The sequence below is a fragment of the Balaenoptera ricei genome, chromosome 18, assembly GCF_028023285.1.
Source record: "Balaenoptera ricei isolate mBalRic1 chromosome 18, mBalRic1.hap2, whole genome shotgun sequence".
In the NCBI taxonomy this organism is placed as follows: Eukaryota; Metazoa; Chordata; class Mammalia; order Artiodactyla; family Balaenopteridae; genus Balaenoptera; species Balaenoptera ricei.
Genome location: NC_082656.1, coordinates 51648860 through 51672104, shown reverse-complemented (window position 1 = coordinate 51672104; position 23245 = coordinate 51648860). Strand labels below are relative to the sequence as shown.

Sequence of the window (23245 nt, the reverse complement as noted above, 5' to 3'; positions counted from 1 at the left end):
TGCAAAGAGTCAAAAATCAGATTAGGACATCCATTCTTAAAAGTAAGTTTAGTAGAATGCGTGAAATAGTATAACCCTTACTACTATTAATTAAAATGACTTAATATTAACAATTAATAGAAAATACTTTGTGCTAAAGTATCTTATGTGCATGATCTCATCGAATCCGTAAAATAATTCTGTGAAATAGAATGTTATCTGCATTTTACAGATAAGAAAACTGAAACCATGAGAAGGTCATAACCCAGGAAATCTGTTCATTGGGCCCATGTTCTGGGCAATATTCTATTCTAACTTACACTTCTATATAGTCATGAAAGTGTACAGAAAAAAAAGCATAGACTTGGAAGGTAGAATGCTTTTAAAAAGGTAAAAGGTAAAGTAGTCAGAATTCTTGGAGATGGTATTGGATAAAATGAAAGTAGATGTGTAATAGCATTGCCAATCAAAATGTCAAATTAGTACAGGATTTGGATTATACGTAAAATTTAATTATTACAACTAAAGACATCATTTGGGGAATCTGGAGAGATCACAGCTAGAGGTGGGTATACTTGGAAGCTGACAGATTACATTTTGGGTTGAGCCAATGCATTTGGCCATTTGGCAGCCAACTACTAATGTCTTTCTCCACTGCAGTCCCAGGACCCAGAGTGCTGAGGAAGAAAGAGAGGGGAAAGGCCATTCCAGTGATGTGTCTTACATGATTTTCCTGGCAGTGCAAACGATTGCACCTTTGTATTTTTGATATAGTCTTTTTAAAGCACTTTTGTTACACCTTTTAATAATAAGACAAACACTACCTAGCGCTTTTACATGCTTTGACAATCCTTCTTAGATGAAATAAACTGTAAAGGTCATTTGTTCTAGCTTTACTTTTTCAAAACATACATTAAAAACCAGTATCATGCCTAGGGTTTTCAAGGAATGTGATATTTTATATTTGTTACAAAATCTTAACTAAATAATATGTATAAAATAAGAAGGCATTGAATATAAGACCTAGTTTACCAGTTTATATATTTTTCTGGCCACTGAGGAGACCCATGAAGTTGATCTTTTCTTTTTGTTTTCATTAGAATAGTTCTAACTAAAAAAAAAGTTAACTTGGATTTTTATTTCTCCTCAAAATTTTTTTGTGTATTCCCAACTCTTCAGTGCTATTTCTTCAGGCTGTACAGGAGACAGATATTCAACAGCTCGTGTTTGAATAAGATAATCCATTTTGGGTTTGATAAGGAGCCACTTGACATCATTGTAGGTCAGGAAAGGTGGAAATATAGGTCAATAGTCATTTCCTTTGTTTCCTACAGAAAATAAATGACTTAATTTTTGATAGTAATCTTCATTGTCTCCAGGTACAGAGGACCGGTGATGTTATTTCATTACATATTCCATTCAGTGTTCTGCATATTTTTTTCATTACTCTCCAAATGACTTTTCATAAAGGGAAACAGCGGTGAATATGTTAATGTACAGTACTCTTAAACTCGTACTTTGGCAAATATTTATTTTGTTTCAAGTTTTGATAACCGTGAAAGTCTGTAAAATGATAAATCCGGGGATAAATGATCGTGAAGGCAGAGTTAATTCTTGTCTTGAAAATGCAGCTAATAAGATGACTTCTTTATATAGTTTTTTTCCTTATTTCAACCAAACCTGTGTTTCCAAGTTTGAATAAATTTGTCTCTATTAGTATCTGTTAGAATATTCGAACGTACTCAGCTTGAGAGAAATTTTCTTCGATGCATAACAGATCCTGAGTAAGCAAAAATGTATTGAAATTAAACAATATACCGAAATATTCATGTATCCCAGAGTGCAATAGATCCTTTACGGGATACTGGAGGAATATATGACACGTTTGGCTTTTCCTGCTGGGCTTCCTGCCTCAAGCTTCATGTACAATGTAGAAAATCAGTGCCATCCTTGACACTCCTCTCAGCTCTTACCCCACACTTCCTCCTTCTTGTCGGTCATCAAAAGCTGTTCATTCTTCCTGTGTACTCTCTCTCAAATAATTTTCCTCCTCTTTATTCCCACTGCCACTGTTTTGGGTCAAGCTCTCACCAGCTCTCCCCTGAGTTGTTGCAGTAGCCTGTGAACTGGTGGCTCTTCCCTTCTGCATCAAATTCTATCTGTTTATAAGCCGTCTTCCAAAGCAAGTCCAGTGCTAGCTTTCTAAACACAAAGCTTAAACACATTATGCTTTTGCTTCATGATGCCCCATCACCTGCTGTGTGATACCCAAACACATTTCTTTCCCATTTACCTCAAGTTTTCTTGGATCAGGGAGTCTTTCTCTCTTATTCACTTGGGCCCCTAGCAACTAGCCCATTGCAGGCATTAAAGAAACATTTTTGAATGAATAAATGAATTACCATAACCTATAAGACCTTTTGCCACCTAACACCAAGTTACTTATATGGTCTCATCTCCAGTTTCTCCTCCAATAAATCCTGTGTTCCAGCCACATGAAATCCTTTATTATTGTTCACAAATATGGAGAATTTCATTGCCCTACGATTTTGCTTATGCTCTTCTGCCCGTCTGTTTCTCAACAATCACCTGGGTCAGGTGAACCCAGGGAATGAACTGATTTTAGATCTATTTACATTTATTCTTTTCATCAGCCCAACAAACATCTACTGAGCACATACTATGTGTTAGACACAGTTATAAGTTTGGGGATAGGGACTTATGAACAAAAAGACAATGTCATGGCCCTCCTGGAACTTACATTCTAGTGTAATAACAGATAAAGAATTTGTCAGGTAGTGATGAATACAAGGGTGGAATCGAATATACAGAGGCCTGGAGGAGAGAGCGTTTTTGACATGGTTGAGATGTACCCTGGGCAGAATGGTGGAAAACAGGGTTGGGTAACTGGTTAGAGGCACATTGGATAAATAGAGGTACCCACTATAGGACAGAGTAAAGACTTCAGAATGACCTTAACACCATCTCCCTTCAGTGTGTCTGTGATCAGCCTGCCCTTGCCTTGCTGCTCCCACTTCATCCCTGGTTCCCAGCCTTTTGCTATAACAGGAGCTTGAAGCACACTAGCCAGAGTGGCTTGGACAGTTCTGGGCTCATCCAACTTTGCAGCCAATGTCAGAGTACCCAGCAGTTGAGAATCTCTATCCCAGGTAGCAATGGAAAATAGGTATTAACCCCAGAATTAGACTGCCGATCATTTTCATAACCTTGGGCAGATTACTTAATCTCTCTGAACCTGAACTTTCTTGTCTAAAATGGACATAGTAAAAAAGAAAAGAATGAAACTCTATAAAAGTTTCCCTGTTTTGTTCACTGACGTTTCCTAAATAGCGAGACAGTGCCTGGTACTCAGTAAGTATTTTTTGAATGAATGAATGATATAACAAATGTAAAGCCCATGAAACAACACTTGGTATGTAAGTGTTTAGTAAATGGTAGTTATTATCATTGTTTGTATGTGGTTATATATATATTGTTATTATAATTGTTATATAATTATTTTTAAAATTTTGAGACCCCGTGGTCATATTGTGGTTGTATTGCAAGTGTAATTGTCCATGTGTGGGTCCTGTGTACTGCATCGGCCTTTCTGCCCAGCCTCATGGTGCCTGGTTTTTGTGCCCATGTGTGTGCCTGGGCTCGGGCAAATGGCTAGCTCTCTGATTCTCGTCTGCGTCTGTTACCCGGTTCTGGCTTCTCCTGGGGCTAGGCACTCAGAATTAGTTTCTGCTAGCCCTGCTCCCTTCAGAGAATCTTGTTTCTGGCTTCCTTTTCCAGGACTGAACTCACTTCCCTCTTTTCTTTCTCATCCTTTTTTTTGGGGGGGAAGTGGGAGCTATAATTGACATATACTGTTAATAGAGTCACCATTCTGTACATTACATCCCCATGACTTATTTATTTCATAAATGGAAATCTGTACCTTTTGACCACCTTCACTCACTACACACACACACCCCTCTGGCAATCACCAATCTATTCTCTGTATCTATGAGCTCTCGAGCTCTCTCTCTTTTTTTTTTTTAGTATTTGTGTGTGTGTGTGTGTGTGTGTGTGTGTGTGTGTGTGTGTGTATGCATTTAAGATCTTACATCTAAGCAAGATGTGGTATTTGTCTTTCTTTGTCTGACTTATTTCACTTAGCATAACGCCCTCAGGGTCCATCCATGTTTTTGCAGATGGCAAGACTTCCTTCTTTTTTATGACTGAATAATTCCCTTATCTTTACCTGACTTCAAGACCACTTGTTAGCCCATCCTGATACCTGTTCCTACACATTTGATCTTCCCCTGGGCTGTTAATATCTGCCCAGCTGAGCTGAAGTTTTGTGTTCCCTCTCTAGGGTTTGGTGGGTGGTCAATTGGCACATCTCTTGCCATGATATTTTCCTGGCTTTCGACCTGGTTTCTGTTTTCCAGTCCTGGCTCTGCCCATTACCTCCCGTAGTGCCTCGTGGTTCATGAATGTGGCGCAGATAGATGAGATGACTGCCATAGCAGAGACCCGTCACTGCATGTTTAAGGAGAAATTTGATCAACTCATGACCCCCAAGTGTGTGCAGCTCTTCAGAATATGAATGACAAAATAACTTTTATTACAACCTGTATGAATGCTGGGGTGGAAGACTTCTTTAGAAGCTCAGTTGACATTTCTAAAAATATTAGTGTAAATGATCCATTGTTGTGGTAATTTAGCGCTTTACCAACATAGAAAACAATGATTCTTGCTATCAGGAAAATATAAGTTGCCGCATTGCATGTGCAGTTTTACCAGTTCTTATGAAAGACACAATTCCATGTTTCGATGTGAGGTGATTATGGAAGGGTTTTGTTTTTGAGACTGATGACAGATATTTCAGAATAATGTGTATATGGATCATTGAAACCACTGAAGGGGATTTAAGTTCCAAGTCCTGGTAGGTCTATAGTTTGGATCCTAGTTCTCCCAGTAAAATATGATCATCAATGTGATATCCACTCTCCCGTGCTGCAAAGCAAGGGAAGATGAAAGCCTGGGCCAGAATGGCAAAGTCAACATTTGAACAGATATTTATTTTGTACCATCGGAGGTACTTTAATGATGCATATGCCCTCTACAAAATTGACTTACCAGTGTGAGGGTATGTGAGTTTAGAAAAATATAATTTTACACTTAATCTAAGCAATTATAAATTGAATGTGAGGCCCGAATGTATCTCTTTTGAGTACAAAAGGTCGAAGATGAAGTTCCTGTATCATCCAAGTACTTGAAACTATTGTGAAAATATTGAATGAGCCATCAAGGATATGAATATTTTCAAAAGACTGGGTAGCAGATGAGATTACCATAGATTTTTCTGGATGTTGAACTCAGGATGGGACTGACTTGCTAAATTAATTACGAGATGTTTCTAGGATAGGAATGTATAATCTTATCAAGCTAAGGAAATATGTTGAAAGATTGATTTAAAGGAAAAAAAAAAAGTGAAATAGCTTTGAAACCAGGGGCTTATTTGATCTCGTATTGTTATTCCCCAAACTGTTGATACTCACCTGTGACCAGAAGTTGCGCATTCCTTTCAGTGACTAAATCAGTTCAGCCCTGAGAGGAGCCATCGACTGAGATTCCAGAGCTCCTCTGCTGGGGCCTTCAATAAGGGGCTCATGTATTTTTCCACGTTGATTTAGGGAGCGCACAGAGGAAGATGGAGAGAGAAGGAGAGGGAGAGGAAGGGAGAGAGGGGTGTAGTGGTTGGGAGCTTAGCTTGGGCTCAGGCTCCTTTGGTTTGGAATCGAGCTGCACCACTTACTAATCGTGTGACCTTGGACAGTTTAACCTCCTTGTGTCTCAGATGCCTCATCTTCGGATAATAAAGCCTTGACCTCTTGGGTTGCTGTAAGGACTAAATGAGTACACGTCTCTTAGCACAGGGTCTAGTCCATAGTAAATATGCAAATAGCAGGTGTTGTTATTATGTTTGTTAGCAAGATAATAATAAAATGGTAGTTGTGTTATGCTACCTATTGTTGCGTAACAATAGATAATGGAAACTGTTGGCTGGGCATAACTCTAATCTCTTAGGTGTGTCGATCCTTCGGAAGAGCAGGGATTCACTCATTCTTTTGCATTTCCGCACAAATTTGGGGGTAGTATAAAACACTTATGTTTTCTCTGAAGAAAGGACCTATTGCTTGAACTGGCATACAGGCTTGGAAAACAATTGTTATTTTTGTTGGTTTTTATTGTTGTTATGGTAGAAGTGAGTCAAGAAAGGGGAGAGATTGACTTCTCTATAAAGTGGTTTTTAAGCAAAAGACGAATTTCCTTATAATCTGATTCTTCTGCTTTTTCTGTAGGAAAAAGTACTCAGAGGATGATACTTTTAACCAGTTGGTATGCCTGCATTATAACCCGTGAAGAGTCTTTTCTGAACATGCCTTAATCAACTTGATGCAGTGAATCCTGAATTGCTTCTCATATGTCCCTTTGATCACTGTTGAACATAACACGGGTGTAGGGGTGAGGGCAATTCATATTTTTCATTACCTGTAGCCAAACATGGAGATTCAAGATGGAAACATGTTTAAGTGAATATGTCCTGTATCTTGAGAAATCAGAACAAATCCCAGTAGATATTTTTGGCTTATGAAGGGAAGCCTTGTTGAAAAATTTGGTCTGTTGAATGTCGACTAGCTGGCTCTTGATTACCCCAGCTGTGCAAAGTGGATGACGCACAGTCTGGAGGAGGGAGAGGAAAGAGACCTGCATTCTGGGAGTAGGAGGGCGGATTGTAGTAGTTGCCCTGGAAAGTCACCCCTGTTCTATGTTTTTATGAGAGAGGATCATTGAGCATCAGTCCTTTAACTTCCTGCAGGTTCCATTCAGAATATTGTGAGATGCTAGGATTGATGACAGTTGTGTTTACATGTAGATGTATTTCTGATGTATTTGTGGGGAGGAAGGTGATCTCCACGTCTTACTCTTCCGCCAACTTGAAGGTCTCTTGACAGTTGTGTTTATACTGCTTTTGACTGGGAGAGCTACCGTCAGCTGTACTGCTGTGTTGCCAAATCTTATTTGGGAAATAGGAATATCCAGAGTACCATTCTCATCCAGTGCACATGTAATTGGTCAACAGCCAGCTAATAAATCTGATGATAAATTTGGCTGTAATTGATTGATACAATTTACTCATATGAAATAAGTAACATAGGTGTATAGATATGTGTGCATGAATATAAACACATATACATAAATTATATAGGGTTGTATAATATCAAAATATTTGTTATAACATAAAGAGTACCATGTTACTAAAATTGATGACTAATCTTATTTACCTCTTGGGAATCAATTGAGCTATTGGATTCCCCAGCAAATGCGTTTTGATCAAGATCACGACAAGATACGTTTGACAGCAATTTCAAATTATCAGAGTTTATTACATATTTAAAGTCTGAAGTCAGTTGAGATTGTATGTATCTGATTTTTAGCTTAGAGAGATAAATCTATCGATATTTTGTTCCAAGGACTACGTCCTCAATGCTGTACAATTACCATGTGTTCTGTAAAAACCACACACCTTCTTGGATGGTCTGGAATATGGTGTGATGCTCGACCCTTCTCTTTATGCTAAACAAGGTCAGAATCAGGGATGCAGAGATTAATACGCTTCATGTATATACAGTATAACTTTCAGGCATATGTACCGATCGAATCTGCGCTAGTTGCAAGAGTTTAATAATTAAGGATTGGGTTCCTTAGCTGTGAACATTGTTATTTATGGTGTTTATTATGGCTGTGCTGCGCTGATCCTGGAAAAATCAGGGAAAGAGAAATATTTGCCCGGCAAACTTCATTTCTTAAAAAAATGCTTGAAAATCTGTTTAATTATTTCACTTTTACATGAAACTGAAGTATAACCCTGTCTTTAACACATCTAGAATTATTCCAATACAACAACAACAAAAATTATAATGAAAACAGTGATACTTAAATATACTAAATAGAATGTGAACCCAGTCAGCTTTTTATGATTTATCCGTTTTTAACTTCAAAGACTCTGGTTAGCTTGCATTTTTTTTTTTTTTTTAAATGAATGGGTTGATCACAGCCAGCGAGGAAAACGGCTGAAGTCTATCAGCTGTAAATTGGTACAAAGCACTAAAAGGGACATTAGTCTCTAATCAGATTCTAACAGTTCATTAAACCTGCCTTTCCAGAATCGCTCTTTGTCTTTTCCCCTCCTTTGCAAGGCATCTTCTTCCCTTTCCATCTGGGCAAGACCTCCTCCGGGGTAGGAAGCATATCAACTCATCCTTCATTGTCTACCAACCAAACAGCCTACGGGAGGCTTTGTTAGGGTGGATTCCATGCTGCTGTGAAAGGCCCGGCAGTTGAGGGCTGCTGGCAGCAGGAAGGCTTTCCTGAGGTTGGGAGGTGGCAGACCAAGCTGGCTGCTTCCAAGCATGGAAGCAAGTGACACATTGGGATTTGAGGTCCATGCCTGATATGTAAACAACCCACCAGCCTCCGTGAAAGGATTTTAAGCTTGGAACAAATGCACTGAGCTCACCAGTAATACCATAGTTCCTTCTGTCCTAAGCTATTAGGATGCAAAAATCCCCCCAAAATATGGACAGGTCAAAAGCAAACATGTAAAAACAATGTTGTATCCTGCCAGTTTCAATAATATTGTACATTTCTAAGAGAGGAACATGACAGTAATTTTTCTTCTTTTTATTACCCAACAGACTAGGTAGCATGGGATTTCTAAATGCTCATTAGTTAGCTGTAGCGTAAATTTGCTTTTTCTTCTTGCCGTTGATTTCTCTGAGCAAATATTTGTGATAAAAAGCCCCATACATTTTATTTCTCAGAGTATTTTTCTTAAACAAAAAGGAGAGTCAAGAAATGGGAGAAATAATTAGAGCTTCACTATACTGCACTCTGTTGGTATTATTTGGTAATAAAAACGTTTAATTTATGATGTGTTGAAGTGAGAGTTGTTTTTATTTAACTCTCTGTTGGGGAGAAGAGCAACTCTATGAATGGCGAAAACCTGAAGGTTTAGAAGTGATATCAACCTTTGTCACCATGTAGGCAAAACATTTAGAAATGTCTCTCTTTTTCTTTTAATAAGACCACCTTAGTGTCATGTGGTTACATTCTATAACAGCAAAGACACTATTCTAAAAACTCAGTCAAACTCTGTCATTGTAATTTCTTGGTTTAGTCGGTATTTGAGGGTAAAGTTGGCATTCTCAACATATTTTAAAACATGAGCCTGATTTTGGCCTGAAGCAAACACTGATGTGTGGCTTTCTGACTCCCGTCCTAGGTTGTTGCCTTCAGAAAATCCCCGAAGCTGTGGAAATTAGTCAAAAAATAACCCTGATTTAATCTTTTTATAGATGTTTGAAATTCTATTGAGCCACAATAGAAGTAAGGTTTTCCCTTCGAGAGGTGTTAAATGGAGCCAAACATATACCAGAACAGAAAACAAATTGTTGTTTATTCTTTGATTATAACTTCAGCTTAAGAATTCACCCTTAATCCAAGATTTATGTTAGTTGTTTTTAAAGGAGATGTTTGCGGTTGAAAGGTAGAAATTTTCATTTGATCAGATATACCATGATACCGAATTCACTGTCGAGCATTATAGTATCTTGTATTTAAAATTATTTCGACTTTGGCAGTAATATGAGAGTATATAAATTATTTTGATCTGTCTTTTCCTTTCTGGATTTCTGTATACAGTTCAACCTCCAGAGCTAAGGAAGAAAGAAACTTGCCTTGTATTTCCTTCCACGATTGCAAGTGTGATGAGTTATTCCGGCCCCGTATAAATTAATGTAAGGTTGCCTTACTCCAGTTTATTACCGTCTGACCTCCAACCCAGGGGTCATAGAATCAGACTGATTAATTCAAGTTCTTGGTCATTATTTCAAATGAAAGTTCAGAATGGGGGGATAATTGGTTATGCTGATATTCTCATTTAATTATACTCTATTGTTAAAAAATTAGGTTAGCAGTACTAAATGTACTACATACAATGAAGGCAGACTCTACCAGCTGTCCTCTTCTGAACGCTTTATAGCTGAATTTCCCTCTCTCTCTTTTTTATTCTCAGAATATCAACACCTTTGAGAACAGAATGTTAATGCTTGATGGGATGCCGGCAGTCAGAGTCAAAACAGAGCTTTTGGAATCTGAACAAGGGGTAAGCAGAAGTTTCTGACGATGCCCCACCCCCTTCTCTTTAAGAGAGTGGAGTGTTTACCTCCAGAGTGTTCTAAGGTTTGCAGAACACTTCTGATTTTTCACTTGCTTCAGCTTTTCTCTCTTGAGTAAAAATCATCTGAGACCATGGTTGATTCTCACCCATTTGCAGCCTCAAATATTACTAACTTAGAAAAGATAACTTCTTGAATTTACGAAGGCATAGTGACCAGACGGCTTTATTTAAATTGGTGAATGTTTTGGAAAGCTAGTTCAAATCCAACTCACAGAGGAAGTATTAAAAAAATAAGATGAGACTATAACCTCAATGTCAAGATAGTTTGGTTCTTACTAAGTTAGGAAATTACAGAGTACAGTTATGGGAATGTTACTGTTTTTGGATGGATTTCTCTTTTGACATTTGTTTTTACCCTTTTTTATAGATGATGAAATTTAGGTCAGTGAGTTTGAAAAGCACATAAAAGCAAAAGAAAGCTTATTGAGCAATAAGGTAGCCAAATTGACAGTTTATGGCTACTGAAAGTGTAAAGACTTAAGAGCATAGCTAGATTTTTTAAAAAAGGATGTGGGTGATTTTATAATTGTTAACATCTATAGCTTCACTAGTAAAAATCATAATCAGTGCGACGTGATCCCTTGCAGCATTGGCTGACCACCTTTTGTATTTAAGGGAGAAAGCACTGCCTATCTGTCTTACTAAACCAGCATCACAGAGGCAAGTACACGTGACTGCAAAAAGGACATCTATTAAATACATATTTAATCTTAATCTTATTTGTGTATCCCTTATTCAAAAAAACCAAAACAAAACATTAGCAGCGTTTTGAAATTGAGCAATCAGATTTAAGTGTTAATAAACTCTCACTCTTAACAACAATCAGTACGCATGAGTTCTTCTGGGACCCCATTCAAGAGGTTAGGATACTGATGTACCAAAATTATTTTGTAATGAGGACACTCGAGGGCAGGGATCTCGGTGGTTGCATTTAGAGGGTTCTCCAGTAACGTCCCCATTGCTGAGCACTCTGTGGCAGGGTGTATGGCATCTTGTAATATATTTCTCTTCCGTGTAGGTCAGTGTCTGAAACAGACCCCCATCACGTAGAACATATCATTTCATCTCTATGTTCAGCGTAGACTGTGGTAGCTCTGAAATGCACATTGTGGAGTATGTCAACCGAAAACATAACCCCACAGTCTACGTGACATAATGACTGATTCACAGAGATTTAACCCCAGACTTAGGCAGTAGAGCATCATGAAAGAAAAGACTATGTGTTGGTTATTAATAATTGCTTATTCGTTGTAGACAAACCTTCAGAAAAAGTCATGTGTTCACCTGGATTTTCTAGCCTGACACTCATCAAGTTAAACTCTATATCCCCCAAACTAAGTAGTTCTTTACCTTTGTTTTTTTAACCAAACCACAGAAGGATGTGTTTTATTTCTTAGGAGTTCTGTTTTCTTAATCTAAATGCATTAGCATCAGTTTAATAAAATAAATTCCTACGTACCCCGTGTTTAAGTTTAACAAAACATACAGACTGTAACATCTTATTTGGAGAAGGCAGCCTGATGGAAAAGTGAAAACGGTATATTTCACAATGTCGCTTTTATTTCACAGTATGTTCTTCAACTTAAATAACAGTAAATCTGTTCAAGTCATACATGTTGGAGGGAGGCAAAAAAGTACAGAAAACCAGTCAGAATGTGTTACCTGGGCTACTAGGCAAAGCCAGGATAGTGCATTGTTGTCACCAGTCCTGGGAATCTTTAAGAACATCTAGGTACGTCTCTCTCCTTTACTATCATTTTTCAGTTTTAAGGTAAGGTTTGCATGAAAGATTTAAGTATACAAAAAATGAAAGCCAATATTCCCAGGGGTTTTACAGTTTGAATAAGAAACTCATGTCACATTATTTATAGAAAGTATTTTTCTGTCCTCAAATAGGGACAGGAAAAATTGTAGGTTCTAGGTTTTACTTAATGCCTGTTCATTAAAATCAGTTTTCTTCCTTGTGAATGGAGCTGATGTTGGTATTTTAACCCTAATTTAGAATGTGTATGTTGGAGGGGAATAGAAACTTCATTTACTCTTTTCCTTAGTCTCGTATATACTTTTCTTAAGTATATGACACGCAAACTTTTGTTCTCTTTTACAGCAAAGCTTTAAGAGAAGCAGACCACAGTGTTTAATGAAATGTATTATGATTTAACTATTTATAGAATACAATTAATTTGTACTTAGTCATTTGTAATAATTTAAATCAACTCTCCTTTAAACAGCTGAAATCTTGAATTTTAGTGAACTTTATTTTTGGTCCCTTTACTGGAGTTTTTCATTGGGGATGATGGGATGGGTGATAATACTGTGTAATTGCAGAATCTCAGAACTACTTTTAGATAAGGAGTGCTAGAATTCTGAAGATTTCTTGATTTCCATCTTACGGAACTCTTTCCTCATTGAGTACTAAAGGCTGGTTGAAGTTTGATTCTTCATAAGAAAATGTGAACATATTGGTGACATTAAAATCATCACATGTGTGATTATGGGCTTTTGAAAAAGATGAGATGTTACAGTGAACAAAACATTGTAGAAATGTATCTGTGCATCACAACAATGAATGGGAAAGCCTGAAGCTTGTGCATTAGTGGGATTCTGTAATCACTCTGGAAACCTAGTTTTGAGACTCTTCCATCAGCGTTAAGGGGAAAAACAGTTAGTCTGCCTTTCAGGCTACAAGGCAGTATTGTAAAGATCTGCTACTTTACATGGACCTCCTGTCTCAGGGCACCATGAAGGCATCTGCTCCTCTCTTTCTTGTCATAAATAGTCCCTTAGGTCTTCGGCTGTCAGCTGGTCTCTGCATGTGCCCCCTCTTCTCCAAGGAATTCAGGACTGGATGAGCACATTTCAGAGCTTAAAGAAAGACTGTGGAACAGGTCGAGGTTGGCCACTCTGCTTTCTCTTCTCTGAAAACTTCTGGTTGCCTTGCCTCATCCCCTTAATAGTTTTGTGGTGTGTGTATGTGGTCCCATCTCTTTAATCAGATTATAAGCTCTCAGAGGGCAAGAACTATTCCTTGTGTTTTTCTCGTAGTTCCTGGCACGTGGTAAGTGCTCAGAAAATATGTGCTTTATTAAACCTGTCCAGGCATTATAACTGGCATGGTGTAAAATATGAAACCAGTCAATAGCTACTTCTAAACCTGCTCTGTCTACCTCATAGGGTTGTTGTGAACATAAAAATAAGAATTGGAAATATTGGAAATAATAGATTCCCTTTGGTGGCAGTCTTCATCTTGTAGCCATGTGAACTGGATAGAGAAGAGTGGCTAATTCAGACCGTCTCTGTGTGCCTGACTTCTGTTTGGAACCCTTAGTTTTGTGGTATTGAAGTTGATCATTATTGCAGTCTCCTGAAATGTGACTTAAGTTTTCTTCAGCCTTCTTGCTAATACAGCGCATGCTACTACGTGGTCCATGGCAAGGTCATGTGCTCTGGTGATATACTTCAGGGGCACAGCATGGAGTGGTGGAGTGACTTTGTCTGTGACCTTTGGTGCTTGTGTCCTGCTGTTATAAGAGCTTCCCAAATGCGCTCTCAGCCTTTGGATGTTCTAAGGTGTTGTTAAACCCAGGACTAAAACAGGAAGAGGAATGCCAGAATTTGTAAACCCCAGAGATAAGGCGGTGTGCAGAGAATAGGCACCACCTCAAAGACATAAAACGTGGTTTTATTCCCGGCCCTGCATCTCCCTAGCTGGAACGGCATTGGAAAGGAGCTGCCCATCTCCAGGCCTCTATGTCTTCATCTGTGCAGTGGGGATGTTAGAGACGAGACCTTCCAAATTCAGTCTGACGGTCTTTGATTCTGGTAACAGGCATGGAGTGAGAGAAGGCATTTCCCATGATGAGTCTAAAAGTGATACTGCAATGAAACTGCCTGTGTGTGGAAGTAGAAATGCACAGACTTTAAAGTGAGACAGACCTGAGTTAAGATGCTTCCTCAGCCGTCTCTGTCCCCCTATTCCTCCTCATCTGGGAAGTGAAGTGAACCATCCAGCCTCACAAGGGCCTGACTGCACGTGGTGGGTGCTCAAGAAATGTTCTCCTTTTGAGGAAAAATAGGATTATAAAGGGGCCCCATTGCTTCACTTTCCATTGCTGCAGTTCTCATAGGTACTTAGTAGAGGTTTCAACATCTGCATTAATTTATAATCCTAAGAGAGGACTTCAGGTAAATCTTAAATCTTAAGCTTTGTTTTTTTATTTAATTTTTATTTAAGCGTATCTGGAGAAATGTTGCAAATTCTGATTAGATTTTATCATGTAAAAAAATAGAATGATGAAGCCAGAAATCAGTTATTATTTTAACACAGAAGTGATACCGCTTGGTGTGATAATGCTATTTGGCCATAATTTTTAAAAAAGGAGTCTGAGTTCGCATACTTTAAAGACTTGTTGGTATATTTCCAGATGAAATAACTCGATGTCTGGGACGTGCGTGCTGCAAAATAAAAGGGGAGGGTGGAATGGATGGGGATGGAGATGCAGTAAGATCGGTCATGGTTCCATCATTACTGAAGCTGGATGATGGGTGCAAGGGGGCTTGTTTAACTATTCTGCCTAATCTCATATATGTTTGAAATTATTTAAAGTAAAACAGCTCTCTCAATAAAAATATGAAAAATACATAGGCGTCAGAGGGAGACGGGAAAGAATCATTCCTCACTCAGTCACCCTCGCTCTTCGTGTTCTAAGGCCTGAGGGGTCTGCCGCAGGGATGGAGCGGACCTGAGTTCCTCCTCCAACCACGAGGGTGTTGGAGCCCTTGGTTTCTCCTCCTCTCTCTCCTCTTGTAGAAGCAGGTGCAGTCCTGATCCGCGGGCTTGTAGGCAGAGGGAAGTGGCAATAGCATGGCTGAGAGAGAGAAGGAGAAGGGATGTTCTGCCCGTTTTAAGTGTTCCGAGCAGTTGGTAATTGGGTGATAAAAGACCCCTCTGTGTGACACTGTGGGAGACGGCCTAAGGTCACTTTACCACAGCCCGGGAGCTGGGGAGGGGACAGGTATGGCAGCGGATAGGTATGGTTCCATGGCTTCCTAGCAGAAAATATCAGCCCTGGTCGGACCAGAGATCTCTGAGCGCTCTAATTTTAGAGGTAGGACAAAAGAGAATAATGGTTCTTTCCCCTGGAGGCTTGCAGTGCTTTTGCAAACCGTTCAGTAGGACGTTCATAGCAAGGTGTTGAAGACATTTCTGTATCAAGGAGAACTAGCGCCGTTAAGGCGACTGTATTGTCACGTCCTCAAGAGCAGAGCTGATGCTTTTTGTTTCTCGTTATTCCTCATCCTCCCAGCGCAGGGAGCTGATGCTTAGGCAGAGCTCAGCAAAGAGCGATCAATTCAGATGCTGTTTATTGTAAGTGGGAGCCAGTGTCAACGGCAGAATTGAGATTTCGAGGCAGGTGCCGTTTTGGAAAAGCCGCCAATCCTTAGGTTTGATAAACAAAGAGAAACAGGTGCAAGTGTTGTGGCTGAACCTACATATGTGCTATGCAGTGCTGATTGGAGACCGGCAGTTACATTAAAATTCAGTGGCTTTAGAGAAAAAAACTCCACAACGCGTCTACCGTCTTTTCCCTCACTAAACCACTATGTTTAACTTAACATAAAAGATTTAATATACATGAGTGTGTCAAGGCTTAGTAAGACAGTGTTACTTTAATGACTATCAGAAGAGAACGAGAAGACATTATAAAAATGCCACTTGCGTTTCCCTTCCACAGCGCCTCATTATTACCTCCCCCCCCCCCCCCACTGTGGGAACAGGGGCCAGCATAGCTAGTAAATCGGTAGAATTATCTTAGACATATGATGTTGCTTATCACTTAATATTCTCTGATGACCCACTGCTTGAGATCTTTTGATCTGTAGTCCAATCTTTGCATGTCACTACCTGGCTTCAAAGAAAAGCATACGCAGAAGCTATGTTATTGCTAATATAAGAAGACCATTATTTTTTTTTAAAGCAGGAAAAAATATCTGCACTTGCAAAACTCATATTTTAGGGAAGGGTTGTCCTCCTCTGTAGAAGCAGAGTTGGACTGATTTTAATAATGTCAGAATGGCCAGTAAATGTATTAATAGAAAGAATTGAAAATCAATGAGCTGTGATAGTAATTACAGATAGTACCCAAGGGAAATATAGCAGGCAGCAAGATCCTTTCCCTCGGGCCCTGCCCTGGGCAAAGCTATGAAGCTGATAATTCTGCCCTCCTTCTTTCCCATTAGCAATGTACTTTCTCCTTCAACTTTATTCCCTTCCGCCTGCCATCCAGACACCCTTGACCCTCTGTGCAGTGGTAGTTCTTGGTATCCACAGATGACCAGTTCTAACTGCAGTCGTATTCATTGAGGCGAATGTGAAATGCTATTCTTTCCAAGCATTATTTGCATTTGCACGGGGTCAGTGCTTTGTAAAAAGGAACACTTTTTGAAGAAATTTCATGCTCTGAGTAATTTGGGAATTTTGATTTGGGGGAAATGAACCTTTCCAAAATATTTCAGCTTATGAATGATTGTGTTCTCCTTCATGTACTAGTCTCTGTAGTAGAATCAGGCAAAAAAAATCTGGAGCATGAGGTGTATATTTCTCTATATCTAGGTGTGTTTTCTTATACTAATATTTATATACTGATTCATAGTCTGTAAAGTGCCTCACAAAAATGTCTTGTTTAGCCCTTGGAGGACTTTTTGCTCCTGACTGTGAGGGATTAACTGCTGGTGGGTAAAAACCTCCCACCATAAACACTAGAAAACCAGACAAAATACATGAAATGTTTTTCACATATTGGGCAACAGGCAGTTAAGGGCTGTGATCCCTGGGACGTGGGACGAGAAAGGGGGTGATTCTAGTATTGCCTCAACCTCCTGCCTGGAGGCAAACAGGTGGGGCGGACCCAGAGAGGGTCTAACAGTCACACCGAGCTAGGCAGGCAGGGTTCGGCATTTGGAGAGGTCAAGGCAACTAATTTTTAAAGAGAACAATAACAGAGAGGACGGGGTTGTACAAAGAGAGGGCTCTGGGGATCTTCAAACTGGTCCCTTTAAGGGTTTTGCTAAGTAATGATCTGCCTGTGTGAGGAGGAAGGCAAGGAAAGAACAAGGATGGCAATGGGTGGAACGATTCTTGGATTTCACATAAAATTCACAAAAACCATATGGGAGAGACCTCTTCATACATGGGCATTTGGTAGAGGTCTCAGAAGGGCCACAGCTTAGTAATGGGGCTGAATTAGTTCCGTGATAGTCTGGTCTGGACCTTTCCATGACAGAAAGGATCAGACTGATCTGCAAGGTACTTAGTTGTGCCAGAACAAAATCCAGCAGTCTCAAAGGAAGACAGATCTAGCCTTCAATAATGTAAAAGTAACAATGTCTTGGCATTTGATCAAAATTGATCATATAGAAAAAAAGTTTAAAAAACTGAACAGAGTCTCAGTGACCTATGGAACAATCCCAAGTTTTCTAATATATGTACAATTGGACTCTCAGGAGGAGGGGAGGGCCAGAAAAAATACTTGAACAAAGAAATGGCTGGACATGATCCAAATGTGATGAAAACTATAAACCCACAAATCCAAGTTCAGCCCTAAGCAAAAGAAATCATGCCAAAGCATATAATAATCAAATTGCTGAAAACAGGTAATGAAGAGTAGTCTTAACAGCAGCCGGGGGAGAAGGAGGAAATATACCTGACCTACAGGGGAACAAAAATCAGACTTCTTATCAGACACCATTCAGGGCAGAAGAAAGAACTTCCTTAGGTAGCAGTAAAAGGACACTAGATAGGAATTTGGATCAACACAAGGAAATGAAGAGCACTCAAAATGGCAAATACCTAGGCAAATATAAAAGATTAAAAAAAATTTAGGGGAAAATTGCTTAAAGCAAACATAATAACAATGCATTATAACATATATTGAAGGAAAATGAGTAACAACAGTAGCACAGAAATGGGAGGATGGAAGGAAGGATACTGTTGTGTGTGTGTGAAGAGTTGTGGTATCATTTGAAGGTAGTCTGTGTTAAGTTAAAGGTGTAACACTGTAAATCCTAGAGCAACCCCCCTACACACACACACACCCACCCACAAAAGAAAACAACCAGATAGTAGCTAATAAATCAATGGTAGAGATGAATTGGAAACATTTGAAAAGGTACTCAACGTTATTTAAAAGAGAGCAAGAAAAGAGGAAAAATGAACAAAGAACAGATAGGAGAAATAGAAAACAAATAGCAAGGTAGTGCATTTAAACACAACACCTTGATTATTGTGTGAAATGCAAATGGTTGAAGCACTTCATCTAAAAAACAGATTGTCAGATTGGAACTAAAAGTAAGACCCAACTACACGCTATCTACAGAAAACTCCCTTTAAAGATACAGATAGGGTAAAAGTAAAAAGAATCAAGAGTAGTCGAAATTATGAAACGGAAAATGGAATGGTGGTTGTGGGGTGTTAGGTGGAGGCGGACCTGGGGAGTAGTTTGATGAGGAGAGAGTTTCCGTTTTGTGAGATGAAAAAACTGTAGAGCTCTGTTACAACAACAGTGTGAATGCAGTTGACACTACTGAACTGCACATATAAAAATGGTTAAGAGGGTAAATTTTATAGTAGGTATTCATTACCACAATGAAAAATAAAAAAAACATTTAAAACCCCAGGGAGCTGTTGTTTACAATTGTCCAAGAGACAGTTTAGTATGGATTACTGAACTGAATGGCTGAAGGAGAACTTCAGCAGAAATTGCTTCAGGTAGTTCAAATGGGAAGGGACTTTTTAAAAAATCTGTTTGTTATAGCAGCAGCTACGTGTGAGTAAATGGCCCTAGTTTTACTTAAAACGGCCACTTCTTAAATGAAGGTTGGCTTTGACAACACCCTTCTTCTGACCCTGGAGGAAGAAGTTTTATATGAAAAGTGAGGTTACACTTGAGGAACCAGGCAGGGGTTATGAGTGCCAAGCCTCTGAGCTCCGTATCTGTGTTCCGCATCCGCAGATTCAAGCAAGGTGGACCATGTAGTGTTTACTGTTGAAAACAGTTGATGCGGAAGAGGACTCATGTTGTTCCAGAATCAGCTGTGTCTGTGTTTAGTCATCACAGACCTATTGATTGCCGGTCCTGTCGATCATCCAGATCAGAAACATAATTCTTATGTCTGGTAACATTTTTATCATTGAAAAATTCAAATATATAAAAAACCCATCAAGAAGAAAATAAAAGGCATGATCACACTACCTTGAAATAAAAGCTGGAGGGGGGGGGGAAACATCACATTTGAAATAATTGAAAATATTAAAACTGGTTGGATATCTGATTATATTAAAAATGACTTAACTTTTTTGGATTTGAAAAAAAAAAAGCTGTTAATAGTTTAGAATTTTTTCTTCCAGGAAATTAATAATTCTGTAATAGACATTCTTTTATACAAACAAAAAGTAAAAGGATAGGAAAAGAAGTATCATGTATACACCAAATAATAACAAAAAAACAAAACTGCAATGCCTGTATTATTATTAGAGAAAATAGACTTAGGGACAAGGGGAACCAGAGATAAAATAAAACATCTCATAAGATAAGAGAGTCAATTCATTAAGAGGACATAACAGTACAAGTTGCTTTTTTACCTTAGTAAACCCTTGAGTCAATATAATATTATCCCTATTAGTCATTAAAATTGCAGAGATATTGTATGTCCAAGGTCACATCACCAGTAAGTAACAGGCATGTAACTGGAGTTCATGTATTCTGAATCAGAATCTTTTCATATTGCAAGCTGTCTTTGATAGTATTATAACTAGTCATCACATTGGAAATGATCTGATTTCAAATAATTTCCACTACAATATTAATGTTTAAGAAAAATTTTAGATCTTATGAAAAGTTTTAATTCAGTACTCCAATAAATGCAGATTTACCAACAGAGGTTCAATACCCAGTGCACACAGTAGCATGAAATAAATATGAACTCTTGGAATCTCTCTTTTACCTTAATTATGTAGGATTAAAAAATATTTTACTACTTACTGTATGTTTGTTTTAATATAAAATAATGTTTTCAAAAATTTAATAGTAGGTAAAAATGTGCAAAAATATTCCCTGCTCATCACATTGGCAAAATTTTATTTCACTGTGTGTCTATCAATTTTAGAAATCAACAAATTGAGCAGAGCTGACAGCACATATTAGATGCACCTTCTAGAAAGCTCTGTCTCTCTGTCATAGTATTTTGAGAACCCAGAATTTCATAAATATGTAACATCAGGATGTCAACAGTTATTCTTTTTTCATTGCTCTACAAATTATGTCAGAGTCGTCGCTGAGGAAAATATATACTTTGCTACCAAGGCACATTCGACCTGGTGATAATTTTGATCAATTTAGCGTCTTGCTGAATGGTCGTGTCTGTGGCCTGTGGAGAAATGAATTTGTCTGTAATCTGCTGGTCAGTCCTTTTTCTTCTCAAGGGCATAATGTCATAAGATTTTCTTAATGAAGAAATATGTACTTCTCGTCAGTCGTAAATGAACGGTGAAGTTCAGATGACTCATGGTCCCCATGACCAATTCTATTTCCAACTTTCCAAGTTTAATTTCACTGTTATGCTCTTGTCATAACTAATTATATCTTTTTCAATAAAGCCATGCGCCTAATGATTGAGATTATTTAGTCTTAAAGCCTATATCTACTAAACAAGACAATCTTACTGTTCTTTACAATCAAGATAAAGAATGTACTGTTCTTAGGTTCGTTTTTTAAAGACCTCGGTTATATACTTTTTAACTTTCAGATTGAAAGAAATTAATACAACTGTGGGTTTAAAATCTGCACCCGCCCTTGGCTAAGTCAGTTATAACAAGGTAGTAGAATAAGTCTCTTGGGTCACTTCAAGTGATAAATTTCATATAAAGATGAGTATTCAAACCATTTACAAATGAATCATCAGTATATTACTCTATTTACTGAAAAAAATAAAGAGGCAAAGTGTTTGAGGTGAAGTATTTTCTGTGAACAATGCAGTGGCTACTGGCACTTTTTAGGGACCTGACAGTCTGGACATTATTTTCCCGCCCATACACATGACCTTCTCAGGTATAAGATCATATATTTTTTTCCCCCAGTGAATATTGTACTTACTAAAAATTTATATATTTTGCTGAAAATTTCTTCAGTCTTTACCATGAACTATTTTGTAAAGGAACGTGATTTTCATACCCATCATCATTATTAATATGGTAAATAAATACCAATGATATGGCAAAACTCTTAATGTCTATTGTTTTATCAAGTCATAAAATAGATGTAGAGACAGTTACCTCTTTCCATTCACCTTGCGTGACTGTATACTCTCAATTTGCTCTCATTTCCCTCCCACCAAATTTTATTTGCCACAGTGACTTCTGATTTCCACGTTGACATTCCATAAATATGTAAAAGTGGAGATTTTGCCTTTGTCCTCTTTGGATTCTTGTTCTTGGGGTACATTCACATTTCTATGCAGTGTTTTTGAATGACTGAAATGTTTCTGAGAAGGATGTGAAACATTTTCCTATATTTAAATTCAGGTGTAATAAAGGGTATAGAGTTCAGCTGGGTTAATGAAATTATATACATAATGCTTAGCATAGTACACTGTGTATTAAGTAATCAATAAAAAGCAACTGCTCTTGGAATTGTTATTTAGTCTGAATTTCTCCTTAATTTCATTATGTAAAGTACATTGCATATGTAAATTAAAATACATGTTCATTTATTCACATGGATTTTGGTGATACTCCAAAGTCACACTGTTTCATATGACTCCATTATCAATTAAAAAATGGTACTGTCAATTTATGTTTACACAATAGAAATAATATATATTGTGTTATTAACACCTGCCTTTATGCATAATTCGCATTTAAAAATAAATCTTTAGTTCGGTATTCTTGAATTTTACTCTGAAATACTATATCTTATTGTATGCAGCTAACTTTCCTTAAGCATAAAGAACAAGAAACAATTGTTACTGTAGAAAGCACTTGAAATTTTATTCAGAAGCATATGTGGCCATGACAGTTAAAGGAGTAGTGGTTTAAAAATAACTTTCTGTTTTGTAAAACAAAACTGAACTCTTTTCTAGTGAATATTTATAAAGTATTTTATTTCAAACTCCTATTTCCACAAAGACAAAGTTATATCGCCACCATTCAAAATCTCCATTGTCTTGGAAAATGTTTCTTCTACAAAAGTATAGGAGAACTAGATAAGAGGCAAAAATAGTACATGCTATGTAATGTGACCAGTTTCCTAAATTAGTATCTTTTGCTTTTTCTTATAGGAAAAATGATACATATTGTTACGCTATAACATTCTGAAATCACTGGGGAAAAAAGTCACCAAGTAGTTGATATTATTAGTTTTTGAATCACATGAGTTATTGTCTTTATGCCTTGTGAAATGTCTTGCTATTATAAGAGACCTATGGCCTTTGTTAGAAAAGAGTAAATTGTTCCCAAATGAAATGAAGTTATACCTACATGATCTGACTCTCCTTTATGTAGCTGACATTATTCACGAAAACTTCTCAGCCTGCCCATTATCAGAATGTGTAGTGGCCCTTTGTGACTGCCTGACATCTTTTGTTTATCATCTTGACTTTCTGTTAGCTTCCTGTATTGTGATTCCAATTCCCCTGATAGAATCTTTAAAAATAGCAAAACCAAAACCAAAACACCCTGCAGTTCCTAGACTGTCTTGCAGCTAGGACTTGTTGCCAGTGAGTTGCACCACCCACTAGAGGGACACAAGAAGGGGGCAGTGCAAGGCTGGTGCTCTTTGGGTGAGTGCAGTGGCAAGAATTTCCGGCTTTTGGGGGAGGTTGTAACAGACTTTTTGGCATCAGATGCTGGAGGACAGTAGTCGTGGAATTTTCACTGGAGTACACCTGAGGTGTGGTTGGGCTTTCTTCCACCCA

At 38.1% G+C, this 23245-nt stretch overlaps 1 protein-coding gene across 7 annotated transcripts in view; it reads left to right on the top strand.

Annotated features, from left to right (window-relative positions):
• The window catches only part of KLF12 (KLF transcription factor 12), a 455655-nt gene that overhangs the window by 195582 nt on the left and 236828 nt on the right, over positions 1 to 23245 (top strand). For 5 of the 7 annotated variants that reach the window (XM_059902659.1, XM_059902657.1, XM_059902655.1 and 2 more), the window contains one exon: positions 10112 to 10201. The exons of 1 other annotated variant lie outside the window; for it this stretch is intronic. In XM_059902659.1, the coding sequence (XP_059758642.1) occupies positions 10112 to 10201 (90 nt within the window). Of the gene's footprint in view, positions 1 to 9738; positions 9834 to 10111; positions 10202 to 23245 lie in introns of all 7 variants that reach the window. One more of the 7 variants, XM_059902661.1, reaches the window with a different exon arrangement.